Source organism: Ictalurus punctatus, chromosome 17 (assembly GCF_001660625.3).
Source record: "Ictalurus punctatus breed USDA103 chromosome 17, Coco_2.0, whole genome shotgun sequence".
NCBI lineage: Eukaryota > Metazoa > Chordata > Actinopteri > Siluriformes > Ictaluridae > Ictalurus > Ictalurus punctatus.
The window spans coordinates 4,080,895-4,103,394 of NC_030432.2; the positions used below are offsets into that span (position 1 = coordinate 4,080,895).

The 22,500-nt window shown below is 43.6% G+C and overlaps 1 protein-coding gene across 4 annotated transcripts in view; it reads right to left on the bottom strand.

Moving 5' to 3' along the window:
* Positions 1-2,730: 2,730 nt before the first annotated feature.
* megf6 (multiple EGF like domains 6) overlaps positions 2,731-22,500 on the bottom strand; it is a 47,491-nt gene continuing 27,721 nt past the window's right edge. For 2 of the 4 annotated variants that reach the window (XM_017491735.3, XM_017491737.3), the window contains 10 exons: positions 20,467-20,592; positions 15,646-15,777; positions 15,300-15,428; positions 14,944-15,072; positions 13,291-13,419; positions 12,995-13,123; positions 12,167-12,295; positions 11,307-11,435; positions 11,061-11,189; positions 5,071-6,607 (listed from right to left, as the gene is read on the bottom strand). In XM_017491735.3, the coding sequence (XP_017347224.1) occupies positions 6,558-6,607; positions 11,061-11,189; positions 11,307-11,435; positions 12,167-12,295; positions 12,995-13,123; positions 13,291-13,419; positions 14,944-15,072; positions 15,300-15,428; positions 15,646-15,777; positions 20,467-20,592 (1,211 nt within the window). In that variant the 3' untranslated portion in view covers positions 5,071-6,557. Of the gene's footprint in view, positions 4,214-5,070; positions 6,608-11,060; positions 11,190-11,306; positions 11,436-12,166; positions 12,296-12,994; positions 13,124-13,290; positions 13,420-14,943; positions 15,073-15,299; positions 15,429-15,645; positions 15,778-20,466; positions 20,593-22,500 lie in introns of those variants that run through there. The other 2 variants (XM_017491736.3, XM_053687405.1) reach the window with 2 other exon arrangements.

Below are 22,500 nucleotides of genomic sequence, written 5' to 3' on the forward strand. Positions count from 1 at the left end.
TCTTGTTAAATTGCTGCGTTCCCCTGAGAAACGGCTAATTAGCGTTATTGATGGCTGCGGATCCCGCTGCGCATGTGGTTTTAATATGACAGGATCAGTCAGAGTGCCTGTACAATCCAGTGAATTGATGGCATACCACAGAAATGTGTTGATCTTTAAACTACTATTTCCTTAAATGATCCTTTTTCTTCTTCTGTCACACTCCAGTGTACACCAGCTTTTACTTTCAGAGTGTTTCTTTAAGGTTATTCGTATAATGTGGCCTTCTACTTTCATAAATTTCACAGAAGTGTTTCCTCTGTATGATCGCAGGATGTGAAAATATGTTTCAAAAACACAGTTTAAAGGCTTGCGTATATCTAATTGGCTTATTAATCAATAGAATTCAAGCTGTATTTGTATGGTGCTTATTGATATAGATTTAGTTCTCGCACAGCGGTAAAGAAAAAGGAAAAACTCCCTGAGACCTCATGAGGAGGAGATCGTGACAGGAACCAGACTCCAAAGGGACGACATCCTTTCCTGGGTGACCAGAAGACATCGGATTACGTAGTGGGATTACAAATCTTTATGCTGTACTAACAAATAAAAGAATACGAAGTGTTGTGAATGGATTTTCAGCATGAGCAGATTGGGAAGAAGAGTCCTGGGATGAACAGAGCACAGAGACGACCCATCATTTTTTAAATATAGATATGCTTTTTTTTAAAAAAAAAAAAAAAAGAAAGAAAGAAATCATACTTTACTCGGATTTCGTTAAAAGGTTTATGTATCAGGCCCCTTGTATAGAAACTGCAATTTCATAATTAAATGAGGTGACGAATGTCAGACGATCGCGAAGAAACGTCAATCATAAAGTGTTCGTGTTTATCCGGAGCGAAAAAATGCATAAAGAGAAACGCGCACAATGTCATGTCCACCGTGGACAATTCCCCTCCAGACCACCAGAGGGAATGTCTTCTTTTGTTGTAACCTCTTTTTTTTTTTTTTTTGCTAATTATTAATCTTAGATTAAGAGATAAATTCTTAGTCAGCTCAATCAAGAGACCAAAATACTCATTTTAAATAAGTCCATCTTAAATAACGGCGTTTCCATTACTTGTAATAAGCATATCTTGCTTACATTCTGTCTAGTTTTAAGGCCCATTACGGTCTTTCAGTGGTTAGACTTTTATGATCATTTTAAGAATTCTAGCCGAGCAAAATTGCCTTACCCACATTGGCAGGTTCTATTTATTGATTTATTTTTGCTTAAAAGTCAAGAAAATGCAATTTATATTTAAGAATATTTGGCGTGTTTTCTAGTAGGCCTGTTTTTTGCCGTGTCCGTCATGCTAAGTAGCCTAACGCTCATGTGTTAGCTGCTATGACATATTTTAAGGCGTTGTCGGTGTTAGAACCTACTGATGTATTTTTGATTTAAAAAATCAACTTGACTGTATATAGCTGGCTAATGTCACACTATTATGTTGAAATTGTGTTAGCTAGCTAAAAAGGTTAACAGCTAGCAAGTACTTTAATGCTATTTATATGTACAACTCAGTTTAGAGATCTAATTCCTTTTGTATATCGTTCTTGTTCAGTTGTTTTTATTTGATTGTTTATTCAACTAGTGGTCATTTTTTTTTTGATTCTTGCATACAAATGAACTGCGACTGGTGTCTGAGACTGGAACAGCTCGAACTATCAAGGCGAGAACATCCACTCGGTCCTAGTCCTAACCAGGCTGCAGGCTGCTATCAGTTCCCCCTAGTGGCCTTTTCTCAGCCTGACCATCTCTTTCAATGCCCTCTCTTCTGTTTTCACTGATGTTATCGACTATATACGGGGATTTCCAACACATTAACACACCCGAATTCCTCATGGGTCCAAGAGATTATACCCTAAACAAAAGTAGTATCTGAATAAAAGACAAGCAAACACATTTATATCTCTTAACACTGTCCCCAGTGTGTGAGAATTAGAAGATACACATCAGCCCACCACAGCCTGAGCATTTTGTGGGTTTGTTCTCTCTAGACAGAGAGTGCTCCAACATTCTCTCTCAGTGACAGTTTTTTTCCCTTGGCCTTTTACATTTTTTTATAAACTTTATCACTACGGACATCTTTGCCAGGGGGCAGTTCAAAGGTCTTCTCGGAGCGAGTAAACACGCAGGGAAGGAATCAAGGGACACGGCTACCGTAATGACGACATAGAGATAGAGACGCTCCGCTGCCACTTCATGCAGTGTGAAACGCGGAACAGATTGCTCCACGCACGTTATTATGAGCATCAGTATATAGCACAGCATTTCCCCTTGGAAGTCAGCTGGGATTTGTGTTGTATTTCTGTCTCCGTGTGCTTGTGACGCTCAATCCTTTAGAGTTCCTGTATCGTATTTAACAGGGAGCTGCTTATCATGGCTAATGCTGTATTTCCGTCATGTTGGAATTTAATATTTCTGACCTTTTGATGGATCATTTCATGTGGAACTTGGTGGGGGAGGGGGGATTGCAAAAGTGCAGCAACTGTTGTGGCTTTCCGTCGTTTTAAATGAGCTGTGTTTCAGTACTTCTGAACGTTTTTCTGCGCTCCAGGCTTCCCTGAGCTCTGCGTACTTTCCTATGTTCTCCTTTTGAGAAACTTCACAACTTTAAAATACTTCATTATTATTTGAAATTATTATTACCGGGTATTTACACTTTGATTTTGCTGTCAAGAAGCGCACACCGAGAGGTTTCATTGGTTGTAAATGTATTTATTTTTAAATCTCAATATTGCAAAAGCACCAATAATTATGCAACGACATGGGATTATGCAAAACTCTAAATACGATTAAATGTTTGTGGTAATTTAAACTACTGAGTTTTGCACACTACTAGTTACTCATCTACATGTCCGGCTCCTTGTAGTTAAAGTTGAAAATCTACCAAGTATGATAAAGGACAGACAAAAATATCCTCACAGAATGTTTCTGAACCCATTTTCTGAACGATCCCAGATCATGTGCCGGTGTGGTCGTTTTCTTTAATTGTAGATCTATCTTTCGAGGATCATCAGGTAATCTGTCATGGAGATCACGCATTATCATACAGTCTGGTATAGATTTTATTGGGATCATCTCGTACAGCGTGACGCTGAAAACATTGCTGAAATTCAAATGTGATCGACGGCCAGAAGATTAGGACAAGGGTGTTAATGATCTAGCGTTTTTAAACAAGGGCGCTTGGTACCTGTTTCATTGCTACATGGAGCACAGACGGTAAAATTCCATAGCCTGTAGAGAACATACCGCATAAGAAGCGTCTCGTGCACGTGCTTTGTGCTCGTTATAGCGCTGTGTATATAGCGGTGCAATGCCAGATTAAAGGATTATATTGGCAGCTCTGAAAGTCTTCAGAAAACTTGTCGAAGAGGCGTTTCATATCAATACAAACACAGCTGTCAGGTTTAGCAGCTTTCCACACCTACTATTTATAATATTAGCGCTACACACGGTGTATGTTTTGTTGGGGTTGGAATGCTAAGATACCGAAATGAACATTATAAGTATCAGTTCTGCTCGGAACGTGAACCGTTTTTGTACTAGTGTAAATTCTTTAGTATAAACGAAATGGCATTTTGGGTTAAATGAAAGCCTTCGGAGTCTTCCAGTCCTCAGCAGCGCACGTGTCTATAACCAGCAGCATGACTAACTTAACAGTTAAATATACATTTTACGGTTGTCGGTGGTTGCTGACTGGCAGCACGTGGTCAGGACAGTAAAAAGAACTCCATCATGGAAGCTGTTTCGTGTTAGAGTATGCTCGGTGTCAAGAATGCAGCAAGGGAAACTTTCGTGGCTTTGAATACGTTTACGAGAGCCGGAATTAGCGATTTATTTCTGGGACACTGTTTGACGGACACTTGTGCCAAGGGAGTGTGTGTGTACGTGTGTGTGTCATGTTGGGCAGATTAAAGTCACGGTGTGTAGCATTGCGGCCACCCGGTGTTTGCTGGATGGATGGCCCTTGGAGGCCTGTTTGACTGGTGTCAGGTGTGTGTGTGTGTGGATGGTCTCAAGGCCCCTTCTCATCTAGAAACAGGTGTGTGTCGTCCCTGGCTGAAGGCTTTAGCCCGATAAACATTATTGGAGAACATCTGTCGTCTGTCACAACACGGGGCCGGTCAGAGAAGCTCCCCATCCATCAGTCTGGGTCCGCTGCACTTGAGAAATGCTTCAGGGACCGGTCTAGGATGATAGCATGCACACACACACACACACACAAAAACACAAAGAGGCTGTTCCACTCAGGTGAGACAGTGGATGACTGGTATAGGCAGGTGACGACCTCTTTTTCATCCCTCTCTCTGGCTTTAGCTTACTCCACACACACACACAGTCCTATGAATCTCTTTCCTATAATGGCACACCCCTTACCAGCTAAAAGAAATGGCTAAAAAAAAAAACACTGCATAGTTTCTGATATAAAATCTCCAATACAATTACATTCACTTACCTTATGAGTGAATAAAATAAGTTAAAGTCAAAAGGTTCTCGGATTCTTGTGAGAATAACTAAATACTAAAAAATGTTGGCCAGTCAAACAAATTAATTAACAATCGTAAAGACTAAACAGTGAGACTTATGTTGGTCTAATATCTATTATGGACGGCTGTGATGTCCAACGCTGGCCCAGTGTTGGAAAACGAGCTCTTTGAGAGCATTGGCCCAATGGGCAAAATTCTGTTGGAACCCAGAGTGAAATGGCTGATGGTTTAACATTGGCAAGCTGGATTTAAAGGTGGTGAAATTATCAGCTACGGTGGCTCAACTTTTGTCCGATAGACAAAATGACCCAGTTGAACGTCTGAGAGTGACGAACGCTGACCAAACATCAATTTGCTACCTGAGTAGAATAACTTTGATGATAATGGTTTTCATTTCATGTTGCAGTGACCATCTGAGATACGGTACATAGAACCACCAATAATGTCTTTAGTCTAATCGCGGTCTAATTATTCATAGACTGCACTGTGTATCAAGATTTGTTGGAAAAGGACTGTTACTATGATTAAATCAGCTGAAGAACAGACACACACACAGTCTTAAAGGGAGAAGGAAAAAAAAACACAGTATTTAATTCAAACCTCATAATTCTTCACCGTAGCACCATTTCATTCACCGAGAGGTTTGATCAACGGGACAGTATTTGTGTTTCCTGACTGCTTGAGATTAATTAAAAGTAAACACGAGTATTACAGGAGACAAAGTACGTCCGTCTTTCACATCTCATTTTTTACACTCTCCTGTTGAAAGTACAGTACGAGGACGGGCCATTTGTAGGCTTACGGATTAGAGCTGTTTGGCGTGTAAGCGGAGGCTTCGTTTACAGCAATCGGACTGAACCGGACAGCTCGCTTTTAACAATTTACACAACGTCACTCAGACAACGTGCCGAGTAACTGGATATCAGCCGCGCTTGTCTCAGGAATCACATCACAGGAAATACATAAAGAGCCTGAAAGCCGTTCACTGCGGCGCGACTGGACGCTGCCACAATCATCGTTTCAAACACAAATACACATTTCTGATACTTAATACTGCTAATTTATCTTCAATCTCACACACACACACATTTTCTAGAACAAAATACCTTTTGCTGTACATGATAGGAAAAACAATAATCGCCCTTCCACACACTCTTCCACAACCGAGAATTGTTTTAACGTCTACTAGCACTTCGTTTGCTTTATTGTTTGAGATCTACTGACCAAATGTGCATTCGTTCTGCTAACTGATTAAACATGGATCGGATTCATTTTAGCCCTCGGGCTTGAGCTCGACAGTATAAAGTCCTGCTTCTATTAGAATCGTTACTATCATTTAAAACATTCGGTAATACGTTCTATATGTTAAACTAGGGTGTTAAGGGATAAATGTTCATCCGCGTGGTGGTACTCTCAAGGGTTACGTCTTTTATGGCTTCACTCAGAGGAGCAGTTGTAGAGGAACAACGTAACGGAACCATTAGTGTACCTTTAAACAGGTACTTACGTTGTTTGTACTTCAGGGAACAGAAATGTACCTGTGCAGCACCTTCTTGTGACAGTGTGAGTGGGTTTTTTTTTTTTTCATTTTTAAAATTTTTTTATATTGCATTTGTGTTTGGATTTAGTGAAAGGCCGAGGTTGCATGTGTGTGTGTGTGTGTGTGTGTGTGTGTGCGTGTGGCTTGTAAAATGTAAAACTGCATGGATCTTGTGGCTGTACGGGCTGATGCACGTTTTGATTACTACGGTTTAAAAGAACAGGATCCCTTAAAATGTATGCACACACATTTCCACACGTGTGCACATATAAAATGCACATATATTATCTTCCTGGTCTGAAGCTAGTGCATGGCTGAATCACATTCAATTTCACATTCATACACACAACTGATGAACAGAGTGGTTGCAGAGTCGTACACCACAGAACACACACACACACACACACACACACACACACACACACACACACACAAAGTCTAAAGTGTCCATTAATGTGCAATAAGTGGGTGTGTGTTTTTCCGGCAGCCGTAGAAGAGCGTTGTGTTACAAGCCTCTCCGTCTCTTTGGTGGGAGAGAGACAGCCAAACTAAACTCTGAGAGAAAAACACAAAGAGAAAGAGAGGGAGAGAAAGCGAGAGAGAATACCTGCATTAAAATCTGTCATAAGACATAAACAGTACGTTGGTGGTAGTGACGACTAAAGTGAGAAACCGAGACTTAAAGGAAATGAGGACGGAGCAAACAGACTATGAGGCGACTGACTGTGGGATTAAATGAGTGATGTGTGTGTGAACGAGTGACTAATTCTGTTGTACACCCCCGCCCCCATTCCAAAAAAGTTGGGACGTTGTGTGAAATGTAAATAAAAACAGAATGCAATGTTTTGCAAATCTCATAAACCCATATGTTATTCATGATAGAACATAGAAAACATATCAAGGAAATGTAGCATTTTAAGCAGAAAATAAGGTCATCTTGAATTTGATGGCCGCAACACGTCTCGAAAAAGTTGGGACGGGGCAATAAAAATGCTGGAAAAGTAAGTGTTAGTGAAAAGAAATGACTGGAGGAACATTTTGCAACTAATGAGGTTAATTGGCAACAGGTTAATTGGCAACGTGATTGCGTACAAAAAGAGTATTATATACCACCATTCGCTGTAATACTGAAGTTCCCCAATTTACTATGAACACTGCTTAAAAAAAACAAAAAAAAAACAGTATTAATATTTGATATAAATACCATTCTTATACGGACATTTTTCCTTGTAAACTTTATGCCAAGTTCACGGCTGCATGGCTGGGCATTTGTTCTGAATGACAGGGAGCCCTGGAGGTTATGTAACCAGCAAGCTGTGAGAATTACTTGGATAACCTAGGTCATGAGGAACTGACTCACTTTAGGACTGAGTGGGAAGGTGTTCAGAGACGACCATCGTGGTCGCTCCACTGGAAAGGACAATGTTAACCCTGTAGAACCTAGGCAAGATGCACATTGCCCACAGCACAGACTTCCTGTAGAGACATGCCGCTAGGTAATGCCCATGAGGATAAGTTACTCCTTATAGAGTGGCACCTTATGGTAGGGGTCGGGTGTCCAGTCTGGCTGTAGGCCATAGTAATGACATGCACCACCCAATGGGCCAGTCTCTGTGAAGACAAGGACGCTCCTTGTACCTTTCCCCTGTTACAAATGTGCTGTTTAGGTGATCCAAATTTTACACTTTTCCAGTCCAAATCATACTGTAGGTGGATTTTGGGTATAGCAAGGAATGCTCAGGTTTCTCATCAAAAGATGTAGTTCTCCTGCTTTTTGTTGAAGGGATCACTAGCAAAAAGGCTTTAGTCAGTTTATAATCCTGCATGGGATCATTGGGGATCTTAAGGGATACCAGTACATGGATATGATCTCACACTTGGCTCTTGTAGGAAGGTAGCAGAATAAAAGTGCCTTGTTGCCTTCAGAGGCTGTGACAAATTTATGATCCCCCAAGAAGACACCACCAAAAGTGCTGTGATGCAGTGCACTGGCCCCCACATACACCTTCGACATAAATGGGGACGTTCTGTAGTCTAGCAGTCCCTGTAGGAAGGTTAGTACTTTGGGACAACAAATCTATTCATGGAGGAACCTGCCAAGGCATTCTGCGTACCAGTAGGAGCAGCAGTGGAAACCAAGGGTTCAATAGACCACTCAGAGGCTAAAGTACAAGCAGGACCCTATGGTACGATGGCTGAATTCATTGGCATTGGTGAAAATGAGCGCATTAGACATTAGGGCCAGTCAAGGGCCAGTGTGTCTTTATTTAGCAGACTGTTGAGCTCTGCGTAGGAGAACCACAGTGAGTGAATTTTGCACATGCAAGAGTCCCAGCTGTTTCCCAGATCTGGGGCACCACTTCTAGGTGCAGATGTCATTATCTTGGGCATGTGTGCTGTCTTGACATCAACATTTTGCCACCCTGACAAGTGATTTGGTCTCAGAGGCTAACCATGGGTGGGCTGACGATCAGTTGTCATGTGTTTGAGTTTCATGAGTTTTCTGGCCTCATGCCACCCTGGCAATTGTAGCCTCTGACCATCTGCATGGTTTCCAAATGGACCAGAATGTGGCAGTGTCTCAGAACTGGTAAGAACAATCGGAGGGCTAGATGGACTACCTGCAGAGTCAGCTGGCTGATACTGAGGTTCCACACACCTCCTGTGCCTCTGTGACACTAGATTTACCCTCAGCCTGTGAGGGAGGCACCCATGGTGACTGACTATCTCTATCTGATGTGGCACTGCTTTCAAGTGTCGCCTATCATGATAAATGCCTCATGCTCCCAGCAAGTCGGGGCTTGTGCCATCAACCTGTGATGAGAATGCATCTCTTAGTGGTATTTGATTATTGCAGGCTGATAACCCACTTCCAAAGCAAGTCCTCTCAAATCTACAAAACATAAATGACCATCCTTCTTCTGAACTAGGAAATATATTGAGTAGAACCCTCTTTTTCTAAAGCAGAGGATCTACTCTTTTGATCATGTCTCGGTCCGAGAGGGAACAAACTCCTTGGAACAGAGTGGCAAGCTTCATGGGGTCTGAAACTGACAAGGTCCGGAGCCCCAAAATGGATGAGGGCTGACGGCAGACCCTGTATTTCATGAGTGGGGTCCATGCAACTCTTTAGTATTGGATATCCGTGCTATTTACTCCAGGGCTTCTTTGGCCAGAGGCCCAACAACTGACCATGTCGCACACATACGGTAGGTTCCGTGGGGTTAATGTTCATGTGTTCGGCAGTGCAGACTATGCCACTTACACTTGGGTATCCCCCTGCCTGGAGAAAGATTTCAATCTCCTTTTTCACTGAGGGGTTGATAGTGGCAGATTGCAGCAATTATTCCATGCAAGCAGGACAAGGGGAAATAAATGACCTGTTTGTCATATGTGAACCAATGTCATTAGACCTAACCAAGGCTGCATACATCTGAACGTAAGTCTTTGTCTGGTTGCTCAGGCACAGTATAGCGAGCAGTTTAAAACCTTTAACACCATCTATATAGTCTTTACACTGCAGCACAGTGAAATCCTTTGTGACTTCTGTTACAGAAATGCAGAATAAAGCATAAGGTGCTACAAGCAAGACATCAGCATTCTGCTCACCACCATTTTTAGGGCTTGTTTGAAGCCTCCCAGCGATGCATGCGAGCTGGATTGAAGGGGTTGCAGGACTGAGCTGGTGCCCCAAGGGTGGCTCGGGGGAATTGAGGGAACCCCCAGCAGTTACGGATAAACCGAACGCATCAAGTTCAGAAAAGTGTATTGCTTATGGATCGTTGATAAAACTCCATAAGAACAGCTTTGGTAAGCCTTTGGACTTTCTCTTACGTCTTACTCGTGATAAGACCTTCGATGCAATAGTGCAATAATGTTAACTGGCAGAATTCAACAGCTCTACATCCATTTTAAGTGAGTTTGGGGTAAACAAGTTCTCAAGTCTTTTCTTGGTACATGGAAACGTGTTAAAATTCTTGCCCATCACACACTAATACACAGCTATGCTGGATAGACATTTGGTTGAAAAACGAATGGAGGACTTGCTTTAGGCTATGGTAGAACAAAGCACCTTTTACATTAGAGAGCAAGAGAGACGTGAGAAAATGAGTTGAAAATCCAAAAAAAAAGAAAAAAAAAAGCCAGAGGAGAAGAAGGAAAGACAAGAAAGTAGCAGTAAAGAGAAAGAGGCATGTGATCTTAAAAATGAGAAGCAAATGTGAAAGGTTTCAAGGGGACTATGGGGTTTGTACACACACACACATGCACACGCACACAAAAAAACCACGTGTTGCACCCTGCTGTGGTTCACTTAACATAACTGTCAGAGAAGACTGACCAAAATGGAGAAAGACAGAAGAGCCTCAACATCTTAGAGGCCTATCATAGGTTCTTTCTCACACACAGTGTAACACACACACACATATATATATTCTAGGAGCGGTTTCAGCTTTCTGCACCATGTGATGGACAGTAATACAGAGTGGGAGAAGTATTCGGTGGTGGATGGAAAAAGGTGAGGAACCACGTCTCTACCTCTCCCAGTCACTGATATCACAATAAACAAGGTAATCGGACACCTTTCCGAAAATATTACTGGTCTTACATCAGTAGTTTTTAGAACACTGACTGACTTCTTCTGCTTACAGTAGAGTTTTTGTGTTTAATAAAAGTCACACTGAAACATTATTTTAATTGGCTTTTTAAAATGTGTTTTTTTTTAATGTGGGTTTATTGGTAGGAATTCTATTAATCCTTATGTACATATGATATTTTTGATGTTTTGTCCCCACACACACACACACACACACACACACTTGTCTTACGACCCTTGTGAGGACCTTCCACTGACATAATTATTAACGCAGCTAATTACTGCTACGGCACACCTAAATCTAACCCTAACCATAAAATTACAACTTTTTCTTTTTATTAATAAAAACTGCAATTTTGGTTAAAAATTAAAACACACACACACACACACACACACACACACACAGACTCTTACCATCCTGACAAGTTGGTCCATGCCAGGGGAATGAACACGCACAGCGTCCGTTTCGCTGGTCACACTGACCTCCATGAGCGCAGTGACACTGTAGAGAACACTGAGGTCCAAATGACCCACTCACACACTCTGAGAGAGCGAGAGAAAGAGAGAGAGATTAAGGTAGACCACAGGGAAAGTGAGAGAAGTGGTGTTTATACATCATTTATAATGAAATATCAATACATGTGTGTGAGGTGTGTGTACCTTTATCGCAGTACTCCCCTGTCCTTCCTGGGGGACAAAGGCATCGGCCTGTAACTGGATCACAAGGGACACCATCTACACACTTACACTGGTGTACACACCCCACACCAAAAGTGCCCACTGCACAACCTGTACACACACACACACACACACTCATTATTCCTAATCAGAAATGGAAAGAAACGGGTCTCCACTCTACATTTACACACCATTGTACGAAAACCCGACTGTGTCATTAGTTTAGACTGTACCATTACTTGTATTAAAAAAAAAAACAAGTCCATCGAGGTCCATTTCGAGCCGGGTTTACGCTTCAGAACAGTTTGACTCGCCTACGATTTTATCAAAATAAAAAAATGTATCCTTTACAATTAATAAACATTACTTAATAGAGAAGTAACAATTATTATACAGTTAAGTAATCGTCTGTTGACCGTTAAATAATGATAATGATCACTTACATTATTTTCTGTATTTATGAAGCGATTTTAAGCAGTATTAACTCTGCCTTCTTACTGTTATATGTTTTATAAAATGTCAACAAAGGGATCCATTTGCAATTTTATAATAAAGGACACAAAGGAAGGATTATATAAAGATTATAAGTCATTTTTAATACGTGCTATTAGCTCACCTTCCTTTAATAAATAAACAAATACACGAATCAGTTCATGCACGGTTAATAAGTCCGCTGTTTATACCTTTTTAATTCTAATATTTTGTATATCTCCCCTGTTTATTCGCATTGGTTATTCAAACCGGATTTATTCTATATCGTAAAGCGTGTGTGCGGATTTAATAAATTTAGACATAAATACAATTTGCAAATAACTATCGCAGACGTCACGCGAGTGGCTTACGTTTCTCACAGCGCTCGCCGGTGTAGCCTGGAGGACACGTGCAGTGTCCCGTCACGTGATCGCACGTTCCAGCGTCAGTGCAGTTGCAGTGATATGAGCAGAGCGCGCCGAAAAACCCAGCAGGGCATTCTGGGATGGGGAGGAAGAAAAAAAAGTGAAGAAGAGAGAGGACAAGTTTCCTGTCATCAAAAAACAAACCGATTTAGAAATAATGTCAGTGTGCATGCTAATATTTCAGATCACTGATACAGAACACGTATTTACAAAGATAAACGCCAATGAAATCATTCTGATGGTAATTTTTTCTTTGTTTGTTCCTAGGAGGAAAAAGTGAACTGAGCGATAGCGAGAAGTAGTTTATCCTCTACAGGAACCTTGTATAACACTGGTGTGTGTTCGCTTTGTTTATAGCTCGACCTTAACGTCGTTCTACATACTCGTACCGTATATATACAATACACAATAATGCTTCTTTATTGGGCATATTTCAACTTGCGGTGGGATTTAGCCTTTGCTCCATCTCTATCTATCTAAAAGAGACCAATGCAGCGGCGCTTTAGTCCTCGAGTCTCTCCAGCTCCCTCACTTCCGCATCTGAGCGTCCTCTCTGCTCAAACAGATCAGCTTCCGTTTCTTTCAAGCATGAAAATACTTAAGAAATAGTTTAATATGTAAACACACTGCGTTTAATGTGGTTCAGGGTGGAGTATTTTGCTCACTTTGGACTGAAAGATGACTTCTTACTGTATTTTACTTATTAAGCTGTCAGGAGGAGTGCACACACACACACACACACACACGCACACACACACACACACACACACTCACGGTGTTGGCAGGCGGGGCCGTAGTATCCGTGTGCACAGGAGCAGGAGCCTGTAATGCGGTCACATGTGCCATTATTCTGACACACACACTCCTGTTCGCAGTTAGCTCCGTACCAGCCTGGGAGACACACTACACACACACACACTTTGTATTCAGACATTGTTTTGCTATCGTGTGTGTAATTACACCAGTGTGTCCTGTAAAACACTCGTGATGCACTCAGATTTTAGTGCGTCTAGCTTCAGGTGCTCGTTTACTTTGTGGCTTGCCGCATGTTTACTCCTTTGTTTGTTTACCTTCCTGGCAGTGTGTGCCGGTGTTGCCTAGTCCACATCTGCATGTTCCGTCAACGGGGTCGCACACACCTCCGTTTACACACGTGCACACACCACGACACTGAGCTCCATAGCGCCCCCTAGGACACACTGCAAGGTGAAAGAGGCAACTATAAATTCCTTATTCAGATTTCCCCCATTCTGATTGGTCGGAACGTATCGATTCATTTTCCACAACAGCAGCTCGGGCGTTTACAGATTTATACAGTATAAATGTGCTCATTTTGAATATTTGAGCGTTTCTATAGTGACAAGTCACTATACAAAGGACTTGCATGGCAGACGCTCTGCGTATTCGAATGAAACGAAACAAAGCGGAGGAAAGCGTTTATATAGTGAAGAAGGGGACGTTTGTTTAACATTTAACTGGAAGGAGTCTCCAGTGTCAGGGATTTGTAACGGTCAGTAAGTTTTTCCGGACAGTCTTTGCGCTTTTTCCGGTTGCTCTGTAACGTGGCGATTTCATTACTACATCACTACAGGTACCAAATACGGAAAAAAAATTCTGAGATTCATGCGGATTTTATTTTTCACAGTTATTATTGACCGTCTGTAATGAGGGGGGAATAAAGTTTTTATTAAATTCGAAAAGAATACAAAATGGAAGCACTTTCCTTAGTGGTGTAAGAGTTTGAACTTCACTGTATGAACACTTATACAATCAATTTTTACTACTTTTTTTTTGTTTGTTTTTGTTTTATGAGTTCTTAAGTGTATTAAGACCTCTAGCTAGACCAGCGTTTGGGACGGAGCCACGGCGTTGCGTGAATATCAATAGGCGCAGTTGTACGCACATTCAGAGTCTAATCAGACGAGAGCTATTGCTAAGTGTCGCTCTTGTTTTCCTTCCCCACTACATCAGCACAAGTACGGCCTTTTATTCAAAATTTCCAAATGACTGCAATTACCAAGACTCAACACACCGCTAGCGCTGGACACACACGTGCGGACGCATGTGCGGGTTTTTTTTTTTTTTTTTGCGTTTACTTAAGCCCAAGATCATTAGCGAGAAGGCACCAGAGTCATGATTTGGCAGCGAAAGAAAAGAGCAATCATGTTTCTGCGGGTAATTTAGAGCAAGGACGACGGTACGAGATTTGCTTTGATTTTCCTGTTTGTTTATTTGATTCCACGCCAAATCTGTCGACACGGAACACGGAGAATCGGCTACTTAAGAGGCATCTGCGATACATGCTAACTTCGGCAAAAGGCGAACGTGAGGCACGGTGAGCCGAAGCGCTCGCGCTTGCTCGGAAAGTCCCGTTTCATTACTGTGCTGGAACGAGTGATAAGTGCAGACGATTAGCAATCTGATCGTCTGGAAATTGGGCTGCTGTATCGCGTTCCCCGCGTACAGGAAACGGAGAGAATTTGTTAACCATAATAAACGTCGTGACATCAGGGAGGGAGGGAGAGAGGGAGGTTGTTTTGTGAAATAATCGTGCTCTTTGTGGTATTCGGCGTTTTGAGTTTGATTGGCATGAGTCGGGCGTGAGGCGAGAGAGAGGTGTTAATAAATCCGACGTGAACCGCGATGAAAGGACAGGAATAGAAAAGAAAGAACGGCAGAACGAGGAGTGATCGGGTTACGCGTCACGCACAGCGGGTTGGTACCTTCTTGGCAGGAATGACCCATTCTCCCAGACGTGCAGTTACACCTCCCGGTCACCGGGTGGCACCGTCCTCCCTCGCCGCACTCGCACACTTTAGCACAGTCTTTACCATAGCTCCCTGCTGGACAACCTGACAAACAGAAAACACACAAGCGTGTACTATCTCCCATTGTGTTTGTTTTTTATCGAGAACGCCTGAAACCAGGATCCTACACTGTCACACGGTTCTGTCAGTTCCTCAACCTCAGCTACATCACTCCAGTTCGTAATAAGTCTACGCATACACACGGGATTATACAAAATAATATATTTTGTACTCGGTTACATCCCTAATCCCGAGCGAACCCGGGCTCTTACTAGTGCTGCAGTTGGCTCCCAAATAACCTGGAGGACAGAGGCACGTTCCAGTCTTGAAGTCACACCGTCCCCCATTGACACACCTGCATCTCTTTTTGCAGTCAGGACCGAACGTTCCTTCTCGGCATTCTGGAACGCACACACACACACACACACACACACACTCTCTGTCACTAATAAACGCCGAATGTTGAAAACAAAAATCCGTAACACACTGTGACGGTATATTTAATATCGCATTTATTCGTGGCTCAATTCCACAACACTACTGCACTGAACGATCCAATAAAATAATACACCACGTGTTCGTATTGCCGTATTGGAGAGATGTGCAGTGCCGGCTTACTGAGTTGACAGTGGTTGCCGTAGTAACCAGGTGGGCAGGTGCATCTGCCTGTGACATGGTGACAGAGCTGCTGATGTCCGGAACACGCACACACACGGGAACAGTTCGGTCCATACCGGCCCTGTACGCACACTACACACACACACACACACACACACACACACACACACACACACATATCTGGGGTGACTGAGTAGACATAGTGTGTATCAGAGAGCTGTAGTGTGAGTGTGAGAGATAAGCTGTGTCTCCAGACTAAAGGCAGTAATTAGACTGTTGTCATTAAGCATGTCTGAAATGCTATGTGTGTGTGTGTGTGTGTGTGTGTGTGTGTGTGTGTGTGTGTGTGTGTGTGTGTGTGTGTGTGTGCTCCACTCCAGAGCTCTTATCCTCCCACAGACAAAAACAAAGACTGCTGTTTGCGTTGGCACGGCGGCATTAACCTTTATCAGATGTTTCAGGGAAAGGGGAAGGGGTGTTGGAAAAGCTCTACAGAGTGTGTGAATAAGAGTGTGTGTGTGTGTGTGTGTGTGTGTGTGTAACACGGTATGGTTATTTCAGGGTTATTCTATATAATAAAGGGACTAATAGAATAAAATGTAAGGATAAATGGATGGATTGGTGTGTGTGTGTGTGTGTGTGTGTGTGTGTGTGTGTGTGTGTGTGTATGGACAAATCATGGCAGCATTTTCTTAACTGCTGCAATACTTGAGCCATGAGAACGATATGAATCCGTTGTTAATCTGTAAACATGATGTCTGTTTGGATTTTGTTGCTCTTTTTCGAAGGACCTGGAGAGAATTTGGGATGATCCACTACGTGGAATTCTTAAAGGAAACATTAACGACGATTTTTACGGAAATAACTGTGTTTTGATCGAATTTATACGGTATAAACATTTCACCGATAAACGTCCGTTTCTATCGACCAAAAAGCCGACAGTCTCGGTTTCTATTGGGGATTGGCGAATTTACAGGTGAGAGTTCACCGGGATAAACGTCAGGTCCTAGTGAAAGTACGCTAAGCCTGAGCGTAAATGTCGGCACCTCCTGGGTTTATCCTAAACTCGGCCGAAAAAGTCTGCCTGAGAAACTGTCTGTGAAGAACACCAGTTTGGTCGTTCATCATCTACCGCCGTGTGAAGGTTCTCAGGACTGTTTCGAATGAAACGGAGCCGTGTTAGTCTGGAGAAACGCTTTTCGGTTCACCTCCGTCGCAATTAGCCGTGTGATCAGAAGTTCTGGAAGAAGATGAAGAGAGTGAAGAGTCATGGGAAAGACAGAAATCTCAGAACCGGAGTGGGAGGGAGAGAGGAGAGGAGAGGGAGGTCTTTATAAGACTGCAGGATCCATTAAACTACTGGGAACGAGTGCACACACACGCACACGCGCGCACACACACACACACACACACACACACACACGCACACGCTCACACACACACACACACACACACCAAGTGCTTTTTAAAAAGCATCCTACTCCTGCTGTAAAAACATGGATGCACTTATCCTTCATAGTTTAAGTTAATGAGACATGCCTCAGGGAATTTCTCTCTCTCTCTCTCTCTCTCTCGCTCTCTCTCACACACACACACACACTCTCACTCTCTCGCTCTCACTGCCTCTCACTCACACACTCTCACTCTCTCGCTCTCACTGCCTCTCACTCACACACTCTCTCTCACTATCTCTCTCTCTTACTCTCGCTCTCTCACACACACACACTCTCTCTCACACACTCTCTCTCACTATCACTCTCTCTCTTACTCTCGCTCTCTCACACACACACACTCTCTCTCACACACTCTCTCTCGCTCGCTCTCTCACTCTCACACTCTCTCTCTCTCACACACTCTCTCTCACTATCACTCTCTCTCTTACTCTCGCTCTCTCACACACACACACTCTCTCTCACACACTCTCTCTCGCTCGCTCTCTCACTCTCACACTCTCTCTCTCACACACTCTCTCTCACTATCACTCTCTCTCTTACTCTCGCTCTCTCACACACACACTCTCTCTCACACACTCTCTCTCTCACACACTCTCTCTCGCTCGCTCTCTCACTCTCACACTCTCTCTCTCTCACACACTCTCTCTCTCGCTCTCACTGTCTCTCTCTCACACACTCTCTCTCACTATCTCTCTCTCTTACTCTCGCTCTCTCACACACACACACTCTCTCTCACACACTCTCTCTCTCGCTCTCTCTCTCACTCTCTCGCTCTCTCTCACACACACTTTCTCTCTCTCTCTCTCTCTCTCTCTCGCTCACTCTCTGACACTTTCTCTCTCTCACACTCTCTCTCTCTCACACACACTCTCTCATGCTCACTGTCTCTCTGTCACACACACTCTCTCCCTCTCTCACACACACACTCTCTCTCACTCTCTCTCTCACTCACACACACACTCTCACAATAAAGAATTATCAAGATTGAACCACATCCAGAATTCTTCATAGAGGTGTATGGGGAGAAAGAGGTGTGTGTGTGTGTGTGTGTGTGTGTGTGTGTACCTATTTCTTGTGTATATATCTTGTAACATATTTCCTATTGCACGTGCCACTGTATGAATTTTGGAAAGTTTTTATTTATTTATTTATCTATCTATTTATCTATTTATTTATTTTAAAGTCCTGAGATTTTCACACGCAGCACTCGCGGTTCTGCGTGCGGAAACGCCTCGTCGATGAGTGAGATCAGAGGAGAACGGACCAGACCGGTTCGAGCTGACTGAAAGGCTGCAGATAATCACATAAAAAATAATCCCTCTTTACAACCGTGGTGAGCAGAAAAGCACCGCGTACTGTATTTCACATCTATGTCATATACATACATTCTTTCTTTCTATCTCTCTCTCTCGCTCGCTCGCTCGCTCCGTGTCTTCTTAACTACTGCACATCCAGGTTCTAAATTGGACTCGTCAGCGTTTATTCAGTGATCTCACTTTCCACATGTGCCTTACATCCTCCCACATCAAAGAGTGTGTGTGTGCGTGAATGAGGGGCCCAGGGACAGACACTCGTTTGGGTGTAATTACACTGCGCCTGCACAATCTGTGCATGAGTCTGCACACACTCATCCACACACTCTTTTTTCGTTCCTCCAAAAACTCGTGTGCCTCTGACAGGCGTTATTCCATCCACATCGTCACTCTCTCATGAACGGTAAGGTAGTACCCTTATAACGATACGTTTCCTCAGTAAACTTAACCGAGAAGCGCTTATTTTAGCACGAAGAGGCAATTTGCGCGACGTTATAAAATCTCACAAGATCGGTGTTTACTCCGTGTCGCAAGAGAGCCAATCAGACGTCGTGGCCAGAAAAGCGTACGATGGATATTATAGGACGCTCTGAATCCTGTGGGCGGAGCATCTGAGGCCACGGAAAAGCCGCACTGACATCGATTACTGTAGGTATTTTAGGAAACGTTGATCCAACGAAAGTCGTTGAGGTTGAACTTTTGTGGTTTTTGATAGCTAAGAAACTGCACGTGTTCCCATGATGCACTGCAAGCACAGCTGGTTTGCGAATCTTACATAACACTTAAATGATATTGTAATGCGACAAAAAGGACAGTTAGATTTAACAGTTAGTAAGTATAACAGATGGCCCTGGATGACCGCTTAACACTTTAAAAAGTCAGTTTCACTGGGAAGATTTTGTTTATAAGACGTTCATAATCCTGACCCACTTTGTGTAGTTTTCTTAAAATACATATTTTCATTTCGTACTTTCAGTGTGATCAACCACAAACATAGTTTTCATAACCTTTACCAAGGGTGCCAATAATTCTGGAGCTGACGGAGTTTTCCAAAAAAAAAATTAATTAAGTATATTTCAAACTTGGGATCTTTTCTAGCCACCGAGACAAAGTGCGAGGGTGTGTGAGGGTGTGTGAGGGCGTGCGAGGGCTTTTTGAGGGCGTGTGAGGGCTTGTGAGTGTGTATGAGGGTGTGTGAGTGTGTGTGAGGGCGTGTGAGTGTGTATGAGGGTGTGTGAGTGTGTGTGAGGGCGTGTGAGTGTGTGTGAGGGCGTGTGAATGTGTGTGAGGGCTTGTGAGTGTGTATGAGGGCCCGCGAGGGTGTGTGAGGGCCCGCGAGGGCGTGTGAGGGCGTGTGAGTGTGTGTGAGGGCCTGTGAGGGCCCGCGAGGGCGTGTGAGGGCCCGCGAGGGCGTGTGAGGGTGTGTGAAGGCATGTGAAGGCGTGTGAGGGCGTGTGAGGGTGTGTGAGGGCGTGTGAGTGTGTGAGAGAGCATGCGAAGGTGTGCGAGGTTGTGTGAGGGTGTGTGAGGGTGTGAGAGAGCATGCGAAGGTGTGCGAGTGTGTGTGAGGGTGTGTGAGGGCATTTGAGGGCATGTGAAGGCGTGTGAGGGCCCGCGATGGCGTGTGAGGGCGTGTGAGGGTGTGTGAGGGCATGTGAAGGCGTGTGAGGGCGTGTGAGGGTGTGAGAGAGCATGCGAAGGTGTGCGAGGGTGTGTGAGGCTGTGTGAGGGCGTGTGAGTGTGTGCGAGGGCGTATGAGGGTGTGCGAGGGCGTATGAGGGTGCGCGAGGGTGTGTGAGGGTGTGTGAGGGTGTGCGAGAGTATGTGAGGGCGCGCAAGGGCGTGCGAGAGTGAGCGAGGGTGTGTGAGGGTGCGCGAGGGCGTGTGAGGGTGTGCGCGGGAGTGCGAGGGTCTGCAGGATGGCATGCGAGGGTGTGAGAGGGCGCGCGAGGGCGTGCGAGGGTGTGCGAGATGGCATGCGAGGGTGTGCGAGATGGCGTGCAAGGGCGTGTGAGGGCGTGCGAGTGCGTGTGTATGCATATATAGTAACTCACCCTTTTCACAGTGTGTTCCAGTCCAGCCTGACGTGCAGTTGCAGGCTCCACTGACATGATCACAGACTCCATTCACACACTCGCACACTCCCTCACACTGCGGCCCGTACCGCCGCTCGGGACACCCTGACACACAGAATCATGGGAAAGTTTGAGGTTGTATAGATAGAATTATAAATTGCTGAACTATAGAATACAAACGCGTTCATGAGAAGACGCTTCTTTACTGTTTAATATTTCATAGCAGAGCACAAGCTGCACGTGCACTGTCGTGACTTCTGTAGTTAAAGAAAACGTCCACAGGGTGGCAGCACTACAGCAGGAAATGCTCACAAATCTGAGTTCACTACAAAGACTTGGGGTTTGTTTGACAAGAGATCAGATCCTAAGGAGTAGTAGAACTTCAGTGTTCTCTGTTTTGCTTGGGCTGTTTTTTGTGTTAATGTTGTCCCTCTGTGACAAATATTTCAAAATGTAACGTATTAAATGGTTGAGTTTTCCTTTAATATCAAGTGTTTATCATCATCATCATCATTATTATTATTATTATTACTATCCATTTACAGAAAAGCCATCCCAAAGTCAATACAGACCAAAATATGTTCCTCTGATCACTCTGACACTTAAATGCCAAGAAGAAATTCACACGTAGAAAAGATCTCGGTGTGATAAAATGTGTTTTTATACAAAAAACAAAAACAAAAGCTGTTTCTCAGCTCCTACAATAACGTTGATCAAAATAGTCTTGTTGAAAAAATTCTTTCCCATAATTCCCGAGCTTGTCCGTGCCGGAGCGGTGTTCCGGGTGAGTGCAGCTTATTGCTGGGGAAGAATAACCTCGATGGCCCTTTCGAGGATTCTGGTTATTATGGTTGTGGGCTTCAGTGTGTAATGACTCCAGCAGACACTACAGTGCAGCTGTTAGCACTCGGTTCTCTCCTCTAGGTTGCAGGAGATCACATGGAAGGTAATAATTAATCCCTTTATGAGCTGAGCTGCTTGTGTTGGAAAACGGCACGGGGTTTATATTTCCCCGAAACCTGTCTGACGTTTTAATCAGCAATAACTTTACACATACTCTACAAACTAATCCTATTCGGGTCATTCTGACGTCTCAGGAGTGTGTGTGTGTGTGTGTGTGTGTGTGTGTGTTAACTGCCGTCATTATTTCGTGTATTAGTTTTTTTTGGCTTTGCCTCGAATTCATTTGGGACATTTCTAACTAAAATACACTTGCGTGCACTAATTTACGCGATCAAAGGGCAGGTATTAAATTTGTGGAAGCCAGGAGAAGCTTCACAGTGACACGCGTGTGCCGTATGAACGCGACGCACACCCGCACATGCGTGTGCCGTATGAACGTGACGCACACCCGTTCTTCTCAGTTGTGCCACACGTTAATTCATATCTTTCCATATCTATTGCCCTCTTTTTGTGTCGCCGTTAAACCGCTTGACGGTGAGCTGTTACAGGAAAATAATCCGCATCAGGGTGGTGTGATGATCACAAAGTGTTTTATTCCTCTTATTCCTTATAAACGTCTGCAGTCGTTCCCTGGTTGGACTTTTTTTTTTTCTTTCAGAGAAATCGGAAATTAACCTGTCCTGAAGCGCCGACACCGGAGACTCCTTACAACTCCTAACAACGTATTTTTAATCCTTTTATTACTTGGATTAAGCCTTAGATTATTCGGATCATCCGTACACGCATACAAGTACACTAGCGCTTAAATTACACTAGAACTTCTCCATTGCGAGACCTTGTTGTGAGTCGCCGCATTTCTCAAATATTTCGGAAAATGATGTGGTCTCACGTAAACTTTACAAACTTTACAGTGTGTCAGTAGAAGGCGTAAAGTTTATATGTCCAAGATGGGGGGGGGGGGGGGATCGTTGTGGCTAGAAGCTCTGGACTGAGTGTTAGTGTTTCCCATGCTATCACGGTACACACCGAGAGAAAGTTATGGCTAAAACTGCCCTCTTTTACTTTTTTTTTTTTTTTTTTTATTTCCTTCTGCAGCTATTCCGTGTTTCA